Genomic DNA, 24,393 nt, shown 5'->3' on the forward strand with positions numbered 1-24,393 from the left:
GCCGCCCGATTGGTTCGGCCTGTGTTGTCACTGTTATAAGTGTTACAAATTATAAAATTGTGTGATTTTTGAAGTTTAATTCAACCATAATTGTTGAAAGTTGTCCTTGTATTACACACAACATGTGCTCCGATCACAACGTGCCCCCCCCCCCCCCACAACACGAATTGAGCGTTCCGCAAACGTGAGCGAACGTCACAGGCGCGTCACAATACCGACACGTCATGAGCGATGGGTGCGGACGGGTCTCCGTGGTACCCGGGTGCAGCAGGAGCACGACTCCGTCCGATACGATAGTCCCTTGGTCGACGGAACGGAAGCGGGTCCGTGGTCAGAAGCACGGCGTGGGGTTCACCTCGCTGGGGGTGTGCGAGCTGTGCAAGGGCTGCAGTTGATGTTGATGCTGCTGAATGTACTGGCTGTGATACCAAGGAGCTTGCGCGTAGTTCTGGATTAAAGCTGGACCTGGCAGAGTCACGGTGCCCGTGGGGTTGGGGGAGTCCCATAGAGTCGGTGGTGATGGCGAGTTGCACACCATGGGGTCGCTAGAACTCGGACTCGCCTGCGGCGGTGCGATCCCCTCGCCCGATTTGTTGATCTTCTTGAACTTCGAGCGCCTGTTCTGGAACCAAATCTTTATCTGTATGGAGAAAAAAATTAGAAAATTAGAAAAATTAGAATTAATTATTAGAAATTTTTTTTTTTTTTTTTTACCGTGTCGGTAAAATTATTAAATTATTTCTAAAAAAAAATTAGAATTAAAAAAAAAAAAATCTTATAACGTTCGCAGTATTTTCAAATAAATAAAATATTTGGTACATTAGAAAAGGTCAAGGCTGAAAATACATTAAAACGAGATTTAGCCCATACGGATGGACGGACGGACCCGGACAACCCGAAGACATAATGCCTCCAGCCACCTTCGAGGGCGGAGGAATAAAAACGAATAACGCCATGTTAAGGAGAAAAGTAAAAAAATTAATAAAACAAAAAAAACAAACAAAGAAACATGATCTTCACTTTTATTTAAAAAAAAACAAAAAAACACGTGCTTATTTACGTAGTATGACGTAGCATTTTTGCTATTTTGTAATTACATTTGCATTTAATGTTATCACTATTATCATTGTTATTACTATTATATTCAATTGTTGTTAACAATAATGTGAAAATCATATAACGTTACTTATGCATACAAAGGAAGATTTACAAATTTGTGGTCCAGCATGATCAATAAAACTAAAATAAGGTTGATTCTTCAATTAAAACATTAAAATTATTGTAAAAGGATTAGGGGAGGGGAGTGATGGGGATATTAAGTTTACAATTGGAGAAAAATGTAAAAAATAAATTTAAACTTGAACAAAAATGAAAAATTTACACAAAAATGATACCTCGCTAATTTAGCTCAATAACCTTTTGGTAAAATAAACTGAATGCCCAAGCCATTGAATTACTGATCACCCTTTGCGTTCGCATTCGCTTGTCGTAAGGCCTCCATTTTCCAGGTGGAATTGCAGATAAATAACAGATGGACAAAAACAAGTCCTTTTTTTACAAAATTCAATCCCTCAGAGAGCCCTTAGAAAAATCCCACAAATTAATTTTCATTATCCGGGTTTGATTAATGAATTAAACTTCATTTTCAGAGCTGGAGCGTCAAGGAATTAAATGAATTAGCGCAAGGTGCCGAGGCTCGATCGTAACCCAAGTTGGACAAAATTAAAAGTATCCATATAAAGAACTGCCTTACATACTCTGTACAAAGGGGGAAATGGGAACTAAATTAGACGCTTTTACAAAATCCCCCGAAAAGCGTGCGGATTAATTTTGGTCGCATTTAATAATGGTTACATTAATGTGCTACACATGTTGAGTTTGCTTTTTGAGTTGTTCGATCACACGTTTTGTCGACGATGTACTAGTAGAGGTTTGTAAGCCAATAGGGTTTTTCATATTTAATAATGGGTAATTGGTGAACCACAGCGAAATGTAGACAGGACGGGCCGGGCCGATTGACGTTTTAGCTCTGACGGCATGCTCCGCGATGCAGCACCACCGTCGATTCAAAGCAACGTCGTAACAGAGAGGAGCTGCAAGCGAAGGAGCTTATAACGATTCCTCCCTCCAGATAGTGTTGCGAGCGCTGAGACCGCAGACGCCGTATAAAGAGGACACCCTCGGCACACCTGCGTCTGCGTGAGCCCGAGCGTGGCGGCGAGCTCGGCCCGCTCGGGCAGCGCCAGGTACTGGGTGCGCTCGAAGCGCCGCTGCAGGGCCGCCAGCTGGAAGCTCGAGTATATGGTGCGGGGTTTGCGGAGCTTCTTGGGCTTGCCGTTGACGATACGTACGGTCGCCTCCCGCTCCTCGTTCTTCGTCGTTCCTGCGAGGGGGAGATGGGTCGGTGAGAGGGGAGGGGTAGAGTTTGAGGCACGTCGACATCAGACGTATCGGGAGACATTCCCCCATCCTGCTTCCTCTCCCCACCCCCCACCCCCACCCTCTGTAAACCCGAGCGACAGGTTCTGGCGCAAACAAGGCTTTAACCGCGCCTGCGGGAAACGCCTGATGCGCTGCCCACGAGCAATTATGGCAAAGTCGGCGAGGAAAACAAACAACTTTGTTTCAGACGAGTCGGGGTCACAGACTTCGCGGCGCAAGGACACAGAACCGGAGCAGCAACTAGCAGCCATTTATAAAAAGCACAAATCTCCATGGCAAATCAAGCACAGAGCAACGTATATCGAGGCACAAACTCGATATACGTCGCAGAAATTGTCAACGTATAGAGGCGCAACCTCGATATACGTTGCAGAAATTGGCAACTTATATCGAGGCGCAACCTCGATATACGTTGCAGAAATTGTCGACGTATATCGAGGCGCACACTCGATATACATTGCAGAAATTAGAAAATCTAAATATTATTTAAAAATATACATACATCATGTTTTCATCCCGTAATGAATGATGAAGATGAGCCTTATATGGGAGGACGTTGTAAACTTTCCGCACGAGACGATTGAGCTAAAATTACCCACAATGCAACATACTGTACCAGTACTAGTAGCGTACGTAGTGGTTTTAACAAACACCTTTCCGGTTTAAGGTGCTGCGTACTGTACCTTCTTCGCTCGTTTTCGTCGGTGCAGGTAGGCTGGAGTATCCGAGTTCGTACGGGCCGTACGGGGCAGCTCCGTAGCCGTACTGATACGGCTTGCTCGCAAAATTGCCGACGTCCCCCGTGGAAGGTATCGGGTACGAGTAGTGTCCGACAGCTTGACTGTACGTGGCGGGCGCGCAGTACGATCCGTACGGCTGGTACATGGCCGGAGGAGGCGAGTAGAAACCGCCATCACCTGGCGCGGCCTCTCCGAGCAACGGCGGACTCTGCAAGTTGAAGAAGTCCGAATCGCGCTTCAGAAAGTCCGGCCGCAGGTCCGGAGCTCCGCAGTCGTAAACGTCGGTCATGGCACATATATGGACTGAGACCAGGTGCTCGTTAGGTAACAGGTAACTGCAGGTATAAAAAAAAATACAGTGAGAGGTGATTAGGGAGGGGTGAGAATGAAAGGACGGAGAGAAACAAACGCTCAGTGTCGAGCTGCTCCGGACGGGTTAATTTGGGGTTGGCGGCCCGACCCGGTGCGCCCTTTTATCGGTCGTGCCCCCCTCCTCCCGTCCCCGTCCCCCCAGAGCCGCTGGGCAGGGCTGCGCAGGACGCGTCGCTCCATTGGCCGCGCGGTCTCGGCTTTCCGCGTTCATGCAGATGAGCACTGAGCAGGCAGGCGAGCCGGTGGTGGTGGTGGTGGTGGTGCTGGTGGTGTGGATGGAGGGGGGAGTCCCGTGTGCACCACCGTAACCGACGCGTACTCATTCATCACCTTCATCCCACACAAGTCCCTATAAACGTCATTTACACTTTCCCAAAACCGAGAAAACTGTTCCACATATTGTTTGGAATTGTTCGATAGTCCTCGATCCATTATCCCAAAGACAACAAGTTGAGGACGCAGTATCCAACAACATCTCTGAATAATTCTTTTATTGGAGTTTTCACTCTCAAGATTTACTGTTGTTGGTATTTTTCGAATTGTTTTCATGTTCTTGGAGAACATATTCCATGTAAAGTAAAATATGTGCTGTGGGATTATAGTATCCCTTGATATTTCCCTTATTGTGAACACGTGAGTTCGTTTGTGTTTATCGTTCTGACTTGTTGCCGAGTTTGCAATTAAGTTAAACAAGAAAAATTATCCTCCCAGTCCTTGCAGAAAGTTTGTCGAAGAAATTTTCTTCGGATTGGATTCGCTTTGTTGTCAAATATTATTTTTGAGTCCGATACGTTCGCTTGTTTGGGGTTCCCATAAAAACGAGGTACTCGCAATAGTAATAGTGCATAAAACGCATACACACACAAACACACACACACACACACACACACACACACACACACACACACACACACACACACACACACACACACACACACACACACACACACACACACACACACACACACATATATATATATATATATATATATATATATATGTGTAATTTAAAAAATCATTGGTATGTCTTGAACTATTTTGAGTATCTCCTTCCCTAGATATTTGTAAATACCTCTCGCAATGTATTTTTTTTCTATCCCATTGTCGATATTAATGTCCTTATAACATTTGTCAAGATGTTGTATCAATGTCCCTCAACGTCGTTGAACTTACCCAGTATATGTACAATTAAGCTCCTCCATGACCCTTAAACATTGTAATTTTAAAAAATGGAAATATATTTCTCAATTCCACAAGAGGATACTCATCAATACATTTCAACTGTCATTCCCGACCTGACTTTAAACTGTTGTGTTCATGTGTCTTATGCTTATGTTGCATCATGGAGCACACTGTCCTTGGGATAGACGTTTAATAAGCCAGGTTTCCCATGTGCCAGCATTGGATGGTGCATGTTAAAGATCCCACTGTGTGCCGAGCAAAGAGTAGGTGAGTGGTCATGTGTGTGTTTGTGTGTGTGTAATGTGTATGTATGTATAAATATATATATATATATATATATATATATATATATATATATATATATATATATATATATATATATATATATATATATATATATATATATATATATATATATATATACATACATACATACACCCGATGTATATCGATATAAAAATCTGTGCAGTGTCTGTGTTGTGTCATTGAACGACTTCCTCAAACTTTTGTGAAATCCTACCAAACTTCTGGTATGCACCTATCTCTCCCGTCGGTATGTCCTAAGGGTATTTTATTTGAAAAAATTTTCAATTTCTTTTTTTTTTTCTGGAATTTTTTTTGGGAATTTTTTTTTTCAACTTCAATTGTTTATAAAATGTAATATCACGTATATTACAAATATATTTGTGCATTATGATTGAATTATGATTGGTGTGAACCATGACAAAACAGCAACTCAGGTTCAGTCATTTATCTACAGTCACGTGAAAAAGTAAGTACACCCCATGTAAAGTTTTGACTTTTTCAACACATTTCAACATGCAGCTATTTGATCTTCATTTCAACAATATTGATAGATAAAGGTGATATAATATAACAAATATCATGAAACATTTACATTTTGTAGTACATTGTATAATTTAAATAAACATAAATGCAAATTTCACATGTTGAAAAAGTAAGTACACCCCGATATTTATCACTACTTTAAATACCTAAAATTAGAATCAGGTGCACCAGCTCAGGTGCAAATGATTAGAACATCGTTAGAGAGGATCTTGGAGGAACCTGTTTTATTTAAACCTCAGACATTTAGTTTGGTTTGCTCTTTGTTGTTGAAGTGTGCGGCGTCACCATGCCCAGATCAAAAGAGCTCCCTGAGGCCTTCAGAAAGAAGGTTGTAGATGCCTACGAGTCTGGGAAGGGATTTTAAAAGATCTCCAAACAATTTGAAATCAATCATTCGACTGTCCGGAAGATCATCTACAAGTGGAGAAGATTCCAAACAACTGCCAACTTGTTCAGGCCAGGCCACCCCAGCAAGTTCAGCCCGAGAGCAGACCGCAAGATGCTGAAAGAAGTCTCTAAGAACCCCAGAATGTCATCACGGGACCTACAGGTAGCTCTTGCCACTGTTGATGTCAAAGTGCACGAGTCTACCATTCGAAAGAGGCTGCACAAATTTGATCTACATACAAGGTGTGCCAGGAGGAAACCTCTGCTGTCCAGAACAAACATCAGGGCAAGACTAAAGTTTGCCAATGAACACCTAGGCAAAGACCAGCACTTCTGGAACAATGTGCTCTGGACAGATGAGTCAAAGGTAGAGCTATTTGGCCACAGTACCAGAAGACATGTTTAGCGAAAACCAAAGACAGCATTTGACCACAACAACCTGATACCATCTGTAAAGCATGGTGGTGGAAATATTATGGTTTGGGGCAGCTTTGTTGCATCAGGGCCTGGGCAGCTCACATCATAGAATCCACTATGAATTCTTCATTGTACCAGAGGGTGCTTGAGGATAATGTGAGGACATCTGTCAGAAAGTTGAAGCTCAACCGAAGGTGGACCTTGCAACACGACAATGACCCTAAACATACCAGTAAATCCACCAAGGAATGGCTGAAAAGAAAGAAATGGAGGGTTCTGGAATGGCCAAGTCAAAGCCTGGATCGAAATCCCATCGAGATGTTGTGGGGGGATTTGAAACGAGCTGTGCATGCAAGAAACCCCTCAAACATCGCACAGCTGAAATAATTCTGCATGAAGGAGTGGGCAAAAATTTCTCCCAGTCGATGTCAGAGACTGGTAGACAATTATAAGAAACGCCGACTTGAAGTTGTTTCTGCCAAAGAGGGCAATACCACCTATTAGAGCCAAGGGTGTACTTACTTTTTCCACATGCGAAATTTGCATTTATGTTTATTTAAATTATACAATGGACTACAAAATGTAAATGTTTCATTATATTTGTTATATTATATCACCTTTATCTGTCAATATCTATCTATAATTCCAGTAATCTCTGTCTGTACGTCTGTACGTCTGTACGTTTGTTTGTCTGTGACCGCTGTTTCTCGACAACCACGGGTCCGATATACTTTTAACTTGCCAGGTATATTGCTGGGGACCCGAGGATGTGCCTTTTCAAGGTTTCATATTAATCGGACAATTACTTACCGAGCTATGTCCAAAAAACGATTCAACCAATCAGAGAGCAGCGAACGATCGCGTGTGCCGAACGTGGCGGACACACTCTGCCTCGGATGGCACATTTGAGAGCGTATTCATTTATTTCACGTTTGCAAACTATGTTGGCGTTAAACTATGTTTTACAACTAATAAAAACGAATTTGCGTTTCATTCGCTTTCCTGCGCGTTTGTGCACGCGATGGCGATTTCTTTACCAAACTCCGGAAGCCGTTCGCTTTGGACCAAACCATTGCATGTAAATAGAGGGGGGGGATTGTCACCACTCGCAAGCCGTTCGCTTTGGACCAAACCATTTCATGTAAATAGAGGGGGCGGGGGGGGGGGATATAATTTTAGATATAGATATAGTACGGGCATGCCCTAGTTGTTGAAATGAAGATCAAATAGCTGCATGTTGAAATGTGTTGAAAAAGTCAAAACTTTACGTGGGGTGTACTTACTTTTTCACGTGACTATATATATATTTATATATATATATATATATATATATATATTTATATATATATATATATATATATATATATATATATATATATATATATACACACACATACACATACATATACACCCTATATATATACATACACCCTATATATATACATACACCCTATATATATACATACACCCTATATATATACATACACCCTATATATATACATACACCCTATATATATACATACACCCTATATATATACATACACCCTATATATATACATACACCCTATATATATACATACACCATATATATTTACATACACCATATATATATACATACACCATATATATTTACATACACCCTATATATATATACATACACCCTATATATATACATACACCCTATATATATACATACACCCTATATATATACATACACCCTATATATATACATACACCCTATATATATACATACACCCTATATATATACATACACCCTATATATATACATACACCCTATATATATACATACACCCTATATATATACATACACCCTATATATATACATACACCCTATATATATACATACACCCTATATATATACATACACCCTATATATATACATACACCCTATATATATACATACACCCTATATATATACATACACCCTATATATATACATACACCCTATATATATACATACACCATATATATTTACATACACCATATATATATACATACACCATATATATTTACATACACCCTATATATATATACATACACCCTATATATATACATACACCCTATATATATACATACACCCTATATATATACATACACCATATATATATACATACACCCTATATATATACATACACCATATATATATACATACACCCTATATATATATACATACACCCTATATATATACATACACCCTATATATATACATACACCATATATATTACATACACCCTATGTATATACATACATGCTATATATATACATACACCCTACATATATACATACACCATATATATATACATACACCCTATATATATATACATACACCCTATATATATATACATACACCCTATATATATACATACACCCTATATATATACATACACCATATATATTTACATACAACCTATATATATACATACACCATATATATTTACATACACCATATATATATACATACACCCTATATATATACATACACCCCATATATATATACATACACCCTATATATATACATACACCCTATATATATACATACACCCTATATATATATTTACATACACCATATATATATATATATAATGCATCCGTTTTTGCAAGTCAATATATTATGGTTCATAGGTAACGTTTCGGTATATTACACATTAACTTCTTATCCGTTCACACTCAACAAGCTTTCCAGTTTCACCTGATGCAGCCACTGGGAAACTGTTCTTTTTCGAGTGCAACGGATTTTCAGAAATAAGAAACGACGATTAAGAAGTAATTATTCCATAAAGGAGCGTGTACGCTGTATAACATAATAATAACTTTTCAACAGCTATTAACTCTGATGCAAAAACGTTGGGGAGAAAAAAAAGAATGACCGGCAGGTCAAGAGAACGATTGTAACAGAAAGTTAATAACGTCGCCTTTGATGAATCAACGTCAAACTTCCCGAAGACTTGTCACGTGAACTTAGTGGATTTTCGTCTAACCGAGATGTGATGTGATTCAGGCCGCACGAAGATCCAGACATTAAACCCGTCTATCGTGTTTGTCACGTTTGATCCGAAAGACGAGGAAGACACAAGTGCGCACAGATGGAACGACGACTCGCTAGAGTGGGGTGAGGGGGGGGGGGGGGGGTCACGTTTCCTGCTTCGTTGGGACGTTGGTCTGTATCAGATCGGAGTCTGTTTACCTCGCTGGCAATGACCCTCGTCTCTCTGTCGTGTCCCGATCTCATGGAAAATCTACCCTCATTGACAGCAAAAACAGTTTGATCTCATGGTGGTGACCTTAACCTTTAATCTAAAATTCAAACTTTTCTTTCCTTGGAATATTTATATGCGCCCCAACAGGGTAATAAATATGGAAATTCCACCAAATGTAGATGGCATTTCAAGTCCTCAACTCTCTCCTTCCCCTCCAAACCTCAACTCCCAACCCCAGCTCCCTAACTCCCCACCCCCAACTCCAGCTCCCTAACTCCCCACCCCCAACTCCCTAACTCCATAACTCCCCACCCCCAACTCCATAACTCCCCACCCCCCCCACTCCAGCTCCCGAACTCCCCACCCCCAACCCCAGCTCCCTAACTCCCCACTCCCAACCTCAGCTCCCTAACTCCCCACTCCCAACCTCAGCTCCATAACTCCCCACCCCAACCCCAACTCCTTAACTCCCCACCCCCCACTCCAGCTCCCTAACTCCCACCCCCCAACTCCAGCTCCCGAACTCCCCACCCCCAACTCCAGCTCCCTAACTCCCCACCCCCCAATCCAGCTCCCGAACTCCCCACCCCCAACCCTAGCTCCCTAACTCCCCACCCCCAACTCCCTAACTCCCCACCCCCCCCCACTCCAGCTCCGAACTCCCCACCCCCACCCCCAACCCCAGCTCCCTAACTCCCCACCCCAGCTCCCTAACTCCCCACCCCCAACTCCAGCTCCCGAACTCCCCACCCCAACTCCAGCTCCCTAACTCCCCACCCCCAACTCCCCACTCCCCACTCCAGCTCCGAACTCCCCACCCACAACCCCAGCTCCCTAACTCCCCACCTCCAACTCCCTAACTCCCCCCCCCCCACTCCAGCTCCGGAACTCCCCACCCCCAACCCCAGCTCCCTAACTCCCCACCCCAGCTCCCTAACTCCCCACTCCCAACCCCAGCTCCCTAACTCCCCACCCCCCACTCCAGCTCCCTAACTCCCCACCCCCAACACCAGCTCCCTAACGCCTCACCCCCAACCCCAGCTCCCTAACGCCTCACCTCCAACCCCAGCTCCCTAACTCCCCACCCCACACTCCAGCTCCCGAACTCCCCACCCCCAACCCCAGCTCCCTAACTCCCCACCCCCAACTCCAGCTCCCGAACTCTCCACCCCCAACTCCAGCTCCCTAACTCCCCACCCCCAACTCCCCACCCCCCACTCCAGCTCCCGATCTCCCCACCCCCAACCCCAGTTCCCTAACTCCCCACCCCCAACTCCCTAACTCCCCCCCCCCCACTCCAGCTCCGGAACTCCCCACCCCCAACACCAGCTCCCTAACTCCCCACCCCCACTCCAGCTCCCTAACTCCCCACCCCCAACCCCAGTTCCCTAACTCCCCACCCCCCACTCCAGCTCCCTAACTCCCCACCCCCAACGCCAGCTCCCTAACGCCTCACCCCCAACCCCAGCTCCCTAACGCCTCACCCCCAACCCCAGCTCCCTAACTTCCCACCCCCAACTCCCTAACTCCCCACCCCCCACTCCAGCTCCCGAACTCCCCACCCCCAACCCCAGCTCCCTAACGCCTCACCCCCAACCCCAGCTCCATAACGGCCCACCCCCAACCCCAGCTCCCTAACTCCCCACCCCTAACCCCAGCTCCATAACGGCCCACCCCCAACCCCAGCTCCCTAACGGCCCACCCCCAACCCCAGCTCCCTAACTCCCCACCCCTAACCCCAGCTCCATAACGGCCCACCCCCAACCCCAGCTCTCTAACTCCCCACCCCCAACCCCAGCTCCATAACGGCCCACCCCCAACCCCAGCTCCCTAACTCCCCACCCCTAACCCCAGCTCCATAACGGCCCACCCCCAACCCCAGCTCCCTAACTCCCCACCCCTAACCCCAGCTCCATAACGGCCCACCCCCAACCCCAGCTCCCTAACTCCCCACCCCTAACCCCAGCTCCATAACGGCCCACCCCCAACCCCAGCTCCCTAACTCCCCACCCCTAACCCCAGCTCCATAACGGCCCACCCCCAACCCCAGCTCCCTAACTCCCCACCCCTAACCCCAGCTCCATAACGGCCCACCCCTAACCCCAGCTCCATAACGGCCCACCCCTAACCCCAGCTCTCTAACTCCCCACCCCCAACCCCAGCTCTCTAACTCCCCACCCCCAACCCCAGCTCCCTAACTCCCCACCCCTAACCCCAGCTCCATAACGGCCCACCCCCAACCCCAGCTCCCTAACTCCCCACCCCTAACCCCAGCTCCATAACGGCCCACCCCTACCCCAGCTCCATAACGGCCCACCCCTAACCCCAGCTCTCTAACTCCCCACCCCCAACCCCAGCTCTCTAACTCCCCACCCCCAACCCCAGCTCTCTAACTCCCCACCCCCAACCCCAGCTCTCTAACTCCCCACCCCCAACCCCAGCTCGCTAACGCCTCACCCCCAACCCCAGCTCTCTAACTCCCCACCCCCAACCCCAGCTCCCTAACTCCCCACCCCCAACCCCAGCTCTCTAACTCCCCACCCCAACCACAACCACAAGTATTCAAACTCCTCCTTTTTTGCATTCTCAACAACTCCTGGTCACGTTCATCAAAACAATGTTAAAAGTAAATAATCACGAAACAACGTTTAATTCACAATCCCTTGAGATTGTCATCTGATAAAATGTAACGGAGGGATTAATATATAAAGTAAGTTGAATGATTAATAAAAATCATTCAGAGTGGAATTTTTTTAATGTACAACCGGAACTCTTCAGACAAAAACCTTTTTTATGATCGGGATTTTGAGGTCCCTGGTCGAGTAGTTTAAGTGAAAATTGTTCAAAAGGTAGACAGACAAACAGAATACATACATACCTCCATAATAAGGTTTTTATTATATGTACATATATACATACATAATACATATATACATACATGCAGACATCCAGACATACAGCGATTAACATCGTCCTACTTTCGGCAGACAGCGTGGTTTGTCTCTCCGCCGGATACACGTGCCTCTGCTGCCCCCTGCCGAATGTTCTCGAACGACCTCCTGTGTGACAAACACCAGGTCACGTGCACCTGCACGTCTTTTGCTGCTGGTGTTTTGACCAGAATCCCTCACAGATACACGTGTTGTTGGCTTGAGGTTTGGAGCCATTATTAGACGAGCAGCCCTCAATGCATTTCAGAACCCCAACCGCTCCCTGCACAATAAGCTCAGAGAGGATAGAGTAGAAGGTTTGTAGCATGGTATTGTTGCGAATATGGAATTTGGCCTCCATATCCGCTTGTAAATATTCCCCTATTTTCTCCAATACTCCCCAACTTTCCCCAATCCCCCATTCCCTAGTCCCATTGCATGTAAATAACAATCAGTAGAGCCGACCTTCCCCTTATTCCCCCATTAAATGTCGTGCCCAGGTCCACCGCACCACACGTAGACAACTTTCGGACATCTTCCTAGTTATTCTTAATCTATGTCAGTTAAGGCCTCGTTTCCATTAATTATGACTCTTCGTTGCACCAGAATGTGATTATATGGCATCAGTAGTGAGTTTAGGACCTTTCCCATACCTCCTCCCATCTTCTTCCCCAAACAACAACAATAACAACAACTACAACAACAACTACAACTACAACTACGACTACAACAACAGAGGGGCGGGGAGTGTGCGTCCTCACACCGGCTCGGTTACCCGCCATGACCATGCGCTCCACGGCGTTACCCCGAAGGGGCTGGCTGTCAGCTCCTCGTCAGGGGCGGAGCCAGTAACCCCCCCGCACGCACCCAATGAGAAGCAACGTGCCGATTCCACGAGGCGGAGCTAACGAGCCGAGGGCGTGTCACTCCCCGCCGGATATACGCGGCCCCGCGCCGGATGTGACGTCAGATGCGCCTCAGCCTGGAGAGAGAAGTCGCCACCCCTCGAGCGCTGCAATACCTCCACCGCATCTCTTAAACTGGACCGTACGTGATCCTGCCCTGAGCCCAGGTGCACCTGGAGCGATCGCTACCCGCTTTCGTTGCAATCAAACCCCGTGTGAGTGAGCCTTGTCCCGTTTATTTGTCGTCTGTTGGGGTTAATATAAGTGTGTTTAAGTGCCCACCTTCCTAGGTTTCCCTCTTGTCCCTGTAATCTAAACCTTCCGCATTATTGTAATAACAACCTTTGAGAACCGTATCCCTGGTGTCGTGTCGTATTAATTCCAGCCGTGTGTCTTCTTTTTCCTTCATTGGTCTAGCATAGCGCGATTAGTCAACGTTCGGGCACAATCGGGTAACTTGTGCAGACGTGGTCATACCATAAAACCGCTCGGTAAATAACATCCAAGCCACGTCTGTAACAATTGGTGTCGAGGAGTGGAATTCGAACCCGGGACTAAATTAGTTAGGCCCAAATTTTGGGAGGGAAAATCGAGCCGGAGCGCGTACGGCGCTCGACCGAATCGATTCGGAGCGCGTTTCCCGCGCGAAATTATAACGGCGAAATTTCAATTTGTTTTACGAAAATAAAAAATAAAAACCGAATTTTGAAAGTCGCGCTATGGCGGATCAAGACAGCTGGGGTCCGGTAAAGGAGAGTGAGGTAGGGTCGATCCAGGACCAAAATGAGGGACAGGAGGAGAGCGAAGCAGTGAGGGCGGCAGGTTCGCAAAATAGCGCCGTCACGCACGAAGAAGCGGGCGCGCAAAATGGCGCCTCGCTGGTCACCGTGCCCGCGACCGAAGTAGCGCCGCTGGGAAGATTGGAACTTTTTTTTATACAAATGACGGCCCTTATGGAAAAGAATAGTGAGCGATTGGAAAACCAAATGGGGGTAATGAGGGACGAAGCGAGGGCTCGGAGTGAGCAATTGGGGGTAATGAGGGACGAAGCGAGGGCTCGGAGTGAGCAATTGGGGGTAATGAGGGACGAAGCGAGGGGTACCGGTGAGAAGTTAGACAATAATTTTGAGGAGTTAGACAAGAAAATTGGGAAGTTAGACAATAATTTTGAGGAGTTAGACAAGAAAATTGGGAAGTTAGACAAAAATTTTGAGGGGTTAGACAATGGGATAAAAGAGGTGAGAAATGGGTTAGAGGGGGTAGAAAATAGAATGGCTGCCCAGGAGAATCAGATAGAGGGAGTGAAAACTGGGTTAACGGGGGTAGAAAACAGAATGGCCGCTCAAGAGAATCAAATGGAAGGGATGCAAAAAGGGTTAGAGGGGTTAGAAAACACCATGGAAGGCAAATTGAGGGACATGAGGGACCAAGCGGAAAGGGAAGTTAACCAAATGGGGCAGCAGATAGAGGGGGTCAGAATGGGGGTAGAAACCAAACTGGATGCTCACAGGGAGGAAATGGAGCAGATGAGGGTGGCATCTGGGCAGGAGATGCAAGTGATGGGAGAGGAGATCAGAAGAGGAGTGAGTGAGGAGGTCGGAGGAGTGCGCGAGGAGGTGAGGCACTGTAAGGAGCACATGGAGAAGGAGGTGAGAAAGGGGACTGTAAAGTTACAAGGGGGCATAGAGGTCCTGACGCAGGAGGTGGAGCAGCTGACGGTGGGACAAACGGAGTTAGTGGAGCAGGTTCAAAGGAACACTGCGGTATTAGGAGGTTTAAAGGCGACACAGAAAGAACTAAAAGATGACTTGGTAGCGACGAAGAGGGAATGTCAGATGGTACGTGAGGGACTGACAACGAGGTTGGACGAGGTGATAGAGGTAATGGAGACGAAGGACCGGCAGGTGAGGACGCACCTGGAAACGGTCAAGGTAGCCTTAGAGGATGAGCTTGAGGAGACGTACCGGGGAATAAAAGAGGTGAAGCACAAATTAGAAGAAGTGGAAGAAGGGATGAGCGAAATTAAGAAGCGACGGAGAGGGGATAAGAAAGAGATAAAAGAGGAGATAAAAGAATTGGTCCAAAGTCTGTGTTTGGATCGTGATGATGTGCTCATTAACCGGATGAGGGATTCGCAGGTGATGGAGGAGAAGCGAAGAGGAAGAGGACCCGGTGTAAGTGGTGACCAATATGGTCGTGCGTATGATGCGCCAGGTGATTTAAGAGGCTTGGGGGTCGAGATAGACCCGGGTGTTCGTGAGAGGCCGTTGGTGAAGTGTGCGACAGGTCTGGTGTGCGAAAATGGAGGTGTGCAAGAAAGTCCGACTCTGGGGTGTGTGAGGAAAAAGTGCGTGCCAAGGAGTGAGTGTGCTGGCGAGAGTGAGTCGGTCGTAGCGCGTGTGCGAGGGAGCACGTGGAAGCGCGGGGTGGTGAGTGTTACAGAGGGTGTGACGGGAGAGTGTGCGCAAGAGTGTGCGCGAGAAAGGTGTGTGACGGACAGGTGCATGAGGAAAGAGTGCGCTGTCAGAAGTAAGGAAGAGTGTCCACCTGTGGTGAGTGTTACAGAGGGTGTAACGGGAGAGTGTGCGCGAGAAAGGTGTGTAACGGACAGGTGCATGAGGAAAGAGTGCGCTGTCAGAAGTAAGGAAGAATGCACACCTGTGGTGAGTGTTACAGAGGGTGTAACGGGAGAGTGTGCGCGAGAAAGGTGTGTGACGGACAGGTGCATGAGGAAAGAGTGCGCTGTCAGAAGTAAGGAAGAGTGTCCACCTGTGGTGAGTGTTACAGAGGGTGTAACGGGAGAGTGTGCGCGAGAAAGGTGTGTGACGGACAGGTGCATGGGGAAAGAGTGCGCTGTCAAGAGTAAGGGTGAGTGCGCTGTCAGGAATGGAGGTGAAAGTAGTGAGAGTGACATGGAGCGTGAGTTAGTTGTGACAGGTGAGCGAGAATGTACACCTGGGATGGAAGGATGCACACCTGGAATGGTAGAGCGTGAGTGGGAATGCACGCTGGAGTTGGTGGTGAGGCACGTGGTTGGGTGTGCGAATGAGAGCACACCTGTGATTGTCACAGAGGAGGTGACCGAGGAGGGGGTGCGAAGCGGTGTATTGGTGAGGTGTGCTACCAACGAATGTGTGCCAAAGTGTTCGGTGGTCAGGTGTGTGACCAAGGCTGTGAGTGGAATGGGTGTACCTGGGTGTGTAAGGAACGGTACAAGGAGCATGGAAATGGCTGGAGGTGTGAGCAAGGAACGGGCTGCGGGGTGTAGGCAAGCAGGTGAAGCATCGACGGTGACCGGGTTAAAGGTTAGGTCGACTTTTAGCCGAAGCGGGCCCTCGGTGCGTGCCGGGTTTCGCGTGCCGCGAGAACCAGCGGGGATCCGAGCCACGGCGGGTTCGAAAGGACCGCCGTGCGCGATCCGTGCCGGGCCTCGCTTTGAACGGCCGCGTCCAGGCTCCACTAGGCGGAGCTGGCAGCCCGATAGGAAGGGTCGTTATGGCGACCACGTTTTGTTGAGACGTGCCGGCAGGTCGAGATCGGGACATTGGATGGCTCCACGCCGAGGTGATGCGTGGGATCTCGGCCCGGGTAAGCCCCCGTCCCTGCCCCGAATGCCGGACGCATCCAGCCGCTGGCACAAAACAACCAGCATCCATTGCTTGGCTTTACGAAGCCCGGCTTTGGACAGGGATTGGCGCACCGAGAGGTATTAGTGAGTCGACTGGGTGATGAGGTTAGTGTTTTGGACCCAAAATTGGAGAAAAACAAAATTTGATGATTGGCAAGGGATTGGCAGTAGTGGTTGGCAGATGATGGGTAGTGATTGGCAAATTTTTGATTTGTTGGATTTGGACGAACAAAATTTATAGTGAGAGACCCCAATGTGGTGGGATGGCAAATCCATCATCCCTCACATGTGGGGCAAAGGAGCAATAGTTTATGGGGTGTATGGCAGTGAAAACTAGCCCGGGTGGGTTAGGATATTGATAGGGATCTAGCGAAGATGACAGTAGGTAACGTTAAGTTTAGTTAGTGACTGATACCTGTAGTGGGGACGCAGGTAGATTAGTATGGATGATAATGACGAGGGAGCGCAATAGTTTAAAGGGACGACTGGGAAGCGCAAGTTTCAGAAGGGAGTAGTTAGCTGAGATGATGCCGTGTGTGTGAGAATTGAACAGGTGTGATTGCACAGGTGTGCATCTGGACAGGTGTGTGGAGCAGTGTATGAGTAGTGAGTGTTGTGGATCAGCGCGAATGCGCTTGGGGAGAGAAGGGTGCAGGTGGCACCAGGTGTGAGAGCACAGGTGTGCAAGTACAGGTGTGTGGAGAGAGTTGGAGTAAGTGGTACGGAGTGGTGTGCATGGTGCGAAGGTGTGGATGGGGGAAGAGTGGACCCCTATCACGGATACCCGGGGCGGGTAGTGTAAGTGTTAGGTAGAGGGTGCAGGTAAATTGTGGTTGGATATTGGCATTTGTGGTGCGGTTGCAGAATGGTATTGTGGATGGGTGCATTAGTGTTGTGGGAATGGCTGGGCGTGTAGCCTGTTAGTGTGTGTAGTTGGTTGGGCACTCCACCACTGTGAGGATGTCGGCCAGGTGAGGCCGCAGGTGGGCTCTGGGAGCCGGTAGTTGTGAGTGGGTGCCTGAGGATCCCGGGTGTGGATCGGGCAGCCCAGTGCCAGAGAGGGCACCGAGTGGGGAGAGAGCCAGAGGGCCTTCCCCAGGTAGTTAGGTTAGGGTAAGGAGCAGGTAAGCTCGGAGGCAACTGCAGTGGTGGAGGTGTGCAGGTGGGTAGACCCGCTGGGAGAGGTACACGCCACAGCCCAGAAATTGTGCGAGGCACCGGGAGATGAATCGGGGGAGTGAGACCCCAAATTGAAGAGCACCACAGTTTGGCCAATGGGAATTGGTTTTTAGAACCCATAGTGTAAGAGGGCCAATGGTTTGGCCGGAGAAAGACCCCGGGTAGTGTAAAGTTGTTAAAGTCATTTAGGAAATAGTTAGGATTGAAGAACCTGTCGCACCATACGCAGCCACTTACCTGTGGTGATGATGATGACTCCACACCTGTGTTTTCTTTGTTTTGTGCAGGAAATGAGATTGCTGTGGATTTGTGAGACGCATCACGACGTGGATGAGACATTGGGGTGATTCCATCTCTCCCTCCTTAGGAGGGACTGATGATGAATTGGTGATGGCAAATTTTGATGTGCAGTTGGAGATGGCAAATTTTGATGAGAGTTGAAAATGGCAAATTTGATTGGTTAGGAGGGAGAGAAGACGAATTTGGTATATGGGAGGAACGGGGAAGACAGTAGGGATGTTTGTTGATTTGTAAAGTAGATGTTTATGGGTAGTGTTGTGTTTTGTGGATACAGTAAGGGGTAAGGGAGGGGCCATGTAGGTTACCTGGTGGGGGGGGGCGTACGATAGGAACGTACCTGTCTCACCTGGTTCCCATGTGCCCCCAGTGTGCATCCCCTTACATTGCGTGCACTTTTGCGCCCTTACCACCTTACTCACTTGTTTCTTCTTTTGTCTCCCACCTCCGAGGATCTGGCTTTGGGGTAGAGAGAAAGGAGAGAGAGGTGCTGGCTGCGCAGTTGTGGGCCTGCACTTTCGCTGTTTGCTGCCGGGATCGATACACCATATGGACCGCAATGTTTGTGGCCACCCACAATGGACCGCAGTTCGTTTGCGGTCAAGCACCACCCGGGGATGGACCTATGGGTCAACGTGGCACCTATGCCATACAGGTGAACCACTTTTAGTTACCACCAAGTGCACCACAAGAAGAGCAAGAGACACCTGCAGGGTTAGGGGTTGTCGCATTTATTTTTAATCATTGAACAATGGTGACTGCACCGATTGGTGGTGGGGTGGTGCTTTTGATGCTGGGAAAGGGTGCTCTGCACGTTATTAAAGGCCGTCGGCCACAGAGCACTCGTGGGTTGGTGTATCGATGTTGGCAAGCGCGCTCTCTCTATGCATAACATCTGCATGTGTTCCTCCAAAAACAGGTCCTGGATCGTAGTGTAAATAGCAGCGTAGTCTTGTAAATAATGCTCCCTACCGGCTGTATGTTTAGTTTGAGGATTCTTTCCGGATTCGGTTATCCTGTGGGTGTGTTTCTGAGAGGAGAAGGGTGCAACGTCGCAGGGGGACATATTTACTCATTTGTGAATATCTGTAAAACTGTCGCACTCAGGGTAGAGTTAATAGTAGAGGGAACTACATTGCGTGCCACACTAAAGTAGGTAAAAATTTATCGGGTCGGGACGCCCCGAGGGTAGAGAAGGGTGCAATGTTGCGAATATGGAATTTGGCCTCCATATCCGCTTGTAAATATTCCCCTATTTTCTCCAATACTCCCCAACTTTCCCCAATCCCCCATTCCCTAGTCCCATTGCATGTAAATAACAATCAGTAGAGCCGACCTTCCCCTTATTCCCCCATTAAATGTCGTGCCCAGGTCCACCGCACCACACGTAGACAACTTTCGGACATCTTCCTAGTTATTCTTAATCTATGTCAGTTAAGGCCTCGTTTCCATTAATTATGACTCTTCGTTGCACCAGAATGTGATTATATGGCATCAGTAGTGAGTTTAGGACCTTTCCCATACCTCCTCCCATCTTCTTCCCCAAACAACAACAATAACAACAACTACAACAACAACTACAACTACAACTACGACTACAACAACAGAGGGGCGGGGAGTGTGCGTCCTCACACCGGCTCGGTTACCCGCCATGACCATGCGCTCCACGGCGTTACCCCGAAGGGGCTGGCTGTCAGCTCCTCGTCAGGGGCGGAGCCAGTAACCCCCCCGCACGCACCCAATGAGAAGCAACGTGCCGATTCCACGAGGCGGAGCTAACGAGCCGAGGGCGTGTCACTCCCCGCCGGATATACGCGGCCCCGCGCCGGATGTGACGTCAGATGCGCCTCAGCCTGGAGAGAGAAGTCGCCACCCCTCGAGCGCTGCAATACCTCCACCGCATCTCTTAAACTGGACCGTACGTGATCCTGCCCTGAGCCCAGGTGCACCTGGAGCGATCGCTACCCGCTTTCGTTGCAATCAAACCCCGTGTGAGTGAGCCTTGTCCCGTTTATTTGTCGTCTGTTGGGGTTAATATAAGTGTGTTTAAGTGCCCACCTTCCTATGTTTCCCTCTTGTCCCTGTAATCTAAACCTTCCGCATTATTGTAATAACAACCTTTGAGAACCGTATCCCTGGTGTCGTGTCGTATTAATTCCAGCCGTGTGTCTTCTTTTTCCTTCATTGGTCTAGCATAGCGCGATTAGTCAACGTTCGGGCACAATCGGGTAACTTGTGCAGACGTGGTCATACCATAAAACCGCTCGGTAAATAACATCCAAGCCACGTCTGTAACAGTATTTAAAAAAGTATAAAAGTATAACATTACAATAAAGTTGATTGTGGCGTTCAAAGATTAAAATTGTAGACAGAAAAAAGTTTCATTAGAATGCCATTCCCAATTTTTGTAATGACAGACCAGGAACATAATAGAAGTGGGAGGAGGGGATGACTTGGAATTTTATCATGGAGTTCGGTTGTACTTTACATGTATGGATGGCACAGGAAGAAAATGGCTGCCCATTAAGTCCAACTATATTAAATGAGGCAATTATCTGTATGTATGTTTGTTCATCTGAAAATCATAGAAAACAAATAGGGCTGGCCCGATCTTCACCAAATTTTGCAGACATGTTGTTCGTACTTCACATGTGTTGAAACATGCACATGCATGTTTCAACACATGTGAAGGATTACATGCGCATGCATGTTTCAGCACATGTGAAGGATTACTTGCACATGCACGTTTCAGCACATTTAAAAGGATTACATGCACATGCATGTTTCAGCATATGTGAAGGATTACATGCACATGCATGTTTCAGCACATGTGAAGGATTACATGCACATGCATGTTTCAGAACATGTGAAGGATTACATGCACATGCATGTTTCAGAACATCTGAAGGATTACACGTACATGCATGTTTTAGTACATTTAAAAAGATTACATGCACATGCATGTTTCAGCACATGTGAAGGATTATATGCACCTGCATGTTTCAGCACATGTGAAGGATTACATGCACATGCATGTTTTAGTACATTTAAAAAGATTGCATGCACATGCATGTTTCAGCACATGTGAAGGATTACATGTACATGCATGTTTCAGCACGTGCGAACAATTACATGCAAATGCATGATGTTTGTGTGTGTGTGTGTGTGTGTGTGTTTGTTCATGTGTGTTCGATATAACTTTATCTTTTGTTGGGACAACCATTATTCAAAGAAAGATATGTGAAACCTTCTTTAATTAAAAAGATGGTTTCACATGATAATTTCTTGTGTTCATCCCTGCCTTGTTTGCATACGTTTTGGAGTAACATTCCTACATCCCTTTACATTAAAAAAAATGTTTTTATTCCATGTGTTTATTCGACTACACACGCTCACTATGGGAGCGGCAGGGGGGAGTCATGTTATTATCCTTATTATTGCCAATTATTATTACTATTATTTTGTTAGATTAGGCCATTGAAAGGATCAGACCGTGCATGATATAACAACATGTTGGATCAGGTCATTGAAAGGATCAGACCGTGCATTACATTATAACATGTTAGATCAGGTCATTGAAAGGATTAGACCATTCAAAATTCCCGACAGTAAAATTTACTTCAGTGAGGATTTTGGGGGTGGTGGGAGGGTGGGGTTGGGGTGCAATATCACAATTAACAAAATCCCTTGAGGAGTGGGGAATATTGTTTTGCCATATCTATATAATATTTACCTTAGGTGATTCTGTCTGTGAGTCTGTCTGTCTGTCCGTCCGTGGGTGTGGCTTCAAAAACAACTCACCACCATTTTATTTCCTCACATAGCTTTGAGGCCTCTTTTGTTAGGCCCGTGGTGTCTTGTTCTCTCTCACAGTTTTATTTCAACTCTAATTCGATATCTCATTTCATTTTCCACAGTCGCTAACATGGTTTTAGGCTCGGTTGCAAAAAAACGGGAAGAAAATTGAATTAAAGTTACCGCTTATAGAACAAAATGCATTTTCAACGGCCTGTAACATAAAGATCATTGAGACTCTCTCACGGCGTTATCTTGATTCTAATTCGCCATCTGATTTCATTTTTATCGATGGTTTTAGACTCTGTTTCAGGAATAATTGAAAGAAAATTCACGCACAGACGGGAAATTGCTGAGACATTTTAGAAATTTGCAGGACAATATATCATATACCGCCCAAATAACACAGACGGGAAAATACCGAGATATATGAAAAATTCGCGGCGGACTTTTCCATTTGATGACAGTCGTCATGATGCAATGTTTAATTTAGACGTAGTCACAATAAAAAGTCAACAATGTGGGGAGAGGGGCGGAGTTTCGTTCACGTATCGCCACAGATGAGAAATTTCCGAGATAAATTGTTTTAGACTCGGTTGCAAAAAAACGGGAAGAAAATTCAATGGAAGTTAACGCATACACCGCCCAAATAACACACACGGGAATTTGCCAAGAGATATTTATTTGTTCTTATTTTGTAAGTTATCATCATCATTCATCATTATTATACGGAAGGGTAATCCTGTTTAAACTTCCATTCATTCCATCGATGGGGTTTGTATGTGTCCCACTACTTGACATAAATTGAACATAATTTATTGTGAGGTGTGCAACTGTGCATGTTTGTTGGGAAATCAGGGTAACATCAGATGAGAGAAGGACCAATGTTTGTCCAACCTGCTCTTAAAAAATTGAAGTGCACATACACTTTAAATATGATTATTTGAAATCTTTAATTAAAAAGATGTCATTTTGTATGCTGTAACGAAAAGAGTAATTTTGTTTTTCGCTGCACTATACACCGTCAATAACTTTTTTTCTCAGGGACTTTTCCATTTGAGCTGTATTCTTTATATAGTTGGAATGTTTCATTCTTTAGACATAGTCACTGAAAAGTTACAATTAGGTACTCTGCACGTGGGGAGAGTGGCGGAGCTTCGTTCTTCAAAGGCTGGTGCAGAAGCTGCAGATGAGGTTGAGGTGTTCATGTTGGAACAGAGTGAATCTGGTTCGCAGCTGTACTTCGTGATCCTGTACAGTCACGTGTTGCGGACGTTGTTTAGTCAGGTTCTTGGTGTGAGTTTCTCTCGACGTCAGAATATGCTCCATATGCGTCGCGTGTATCCGAGCTGTCTTTAGCTCAAAGTTGCGTAATGTGGGGCATGTGAGTGGTCATTCCTGTTTCTTTATGTCAGCGCTGTCTCAATGAGTTGAATGAGGGGCATTTGTAACTGCCATTTTCAAAATGAATAAAAGAATAATGGAACAGAACGAGACCACCACTGAACGTCGTGATCCTCTCTCCCCGTGTGTGACCCACTCCCCCGTGTGTGACCCACTCCCCCGTGTGTGACCCACTGCCCCGTGTGTGACCCACTGCCCCATGTGTGACCCACTGCCCCGTGTGTGACCCACTGCCTCGTGTGTGACCCACTCCCCCGTGTGTGACCCACTCCCCCGTGTGTGACCCACTCCCCCGTGTGTGACCCACTACCCCGTGTGTGACCCACTGCCCCGTGTGTGACCCACTGCCCCGTGTGTGACCCACTGCCCCGTGTGTGACCCACTCCCCCATGTGTGATCCACTCCCAGTGTGCATGATGTGGGAGGGAGGGGGCAGGGACCAAGAGGATTTGAGCTCTTGAAGTCATATTTTACATTGGGTGTAATGACTCATTTCAAACTGTATTTCCCATGTGCACGCACATGCATTCACATGTTATCAGAAGTAAATACATTGTGTAGATTACATCATTTATGGATCTGATAAATTGCCAGTAACCATTTTGTAAAACTGAATGTGCAGGTGCAGCATCTAAATGAAGATGTCCA

The 24,393-nt window shown here is 46.6% G+C and overlaps 1 protein-coding gene across 1 annotated transcript in view; it reads right to left on the reverse strand.

Annotated features, from left to right (window-relative positions):
• Window positions 1–208: 208 nt before the first annotated feature.
• Window positions 209–24,393, reverse strand: part of LOC137433922 (homeobox protein DLX-3-like) — a 41,568-nt gene continuing 17,383 nt past the window's right edge. Inside the window, exons 2-4 of the mRNA XM_068126416.2 lie at window positions 3,126–3,517; window positions 2,190–2,383; window positions 209–640 (exon numbers count right to left, since the gene is read on the reverse strand). Coding sequence (XP_067982517.1) covers window positions 332–640; window positions 2,190–2,383; window positions 3,126–3,471 — 849 coding nt within the window. The 5' untranslated portion in view covers window positions 3,472–3,517 and the 3' untranslated portion in view covers window positions 209–331. The remainder of the gene's footprint in view (window positions 641–2,189; window positions 2,384–3,125; window positions 3,518–24,393) is intronic.

Source organism: Myxine glutinosa, chromosome 10, assembly GCF_964187855.1.
Source record: "Myxine glutinosa chromosome 10, kmMyxGlut1.1, whole genome shotgun sequence".
NCBI lineage: Eukaryota > Metazoa > Chordata > Myxini > Myxiniformes > Myxinidae > Myxine > Myxine glutinosa.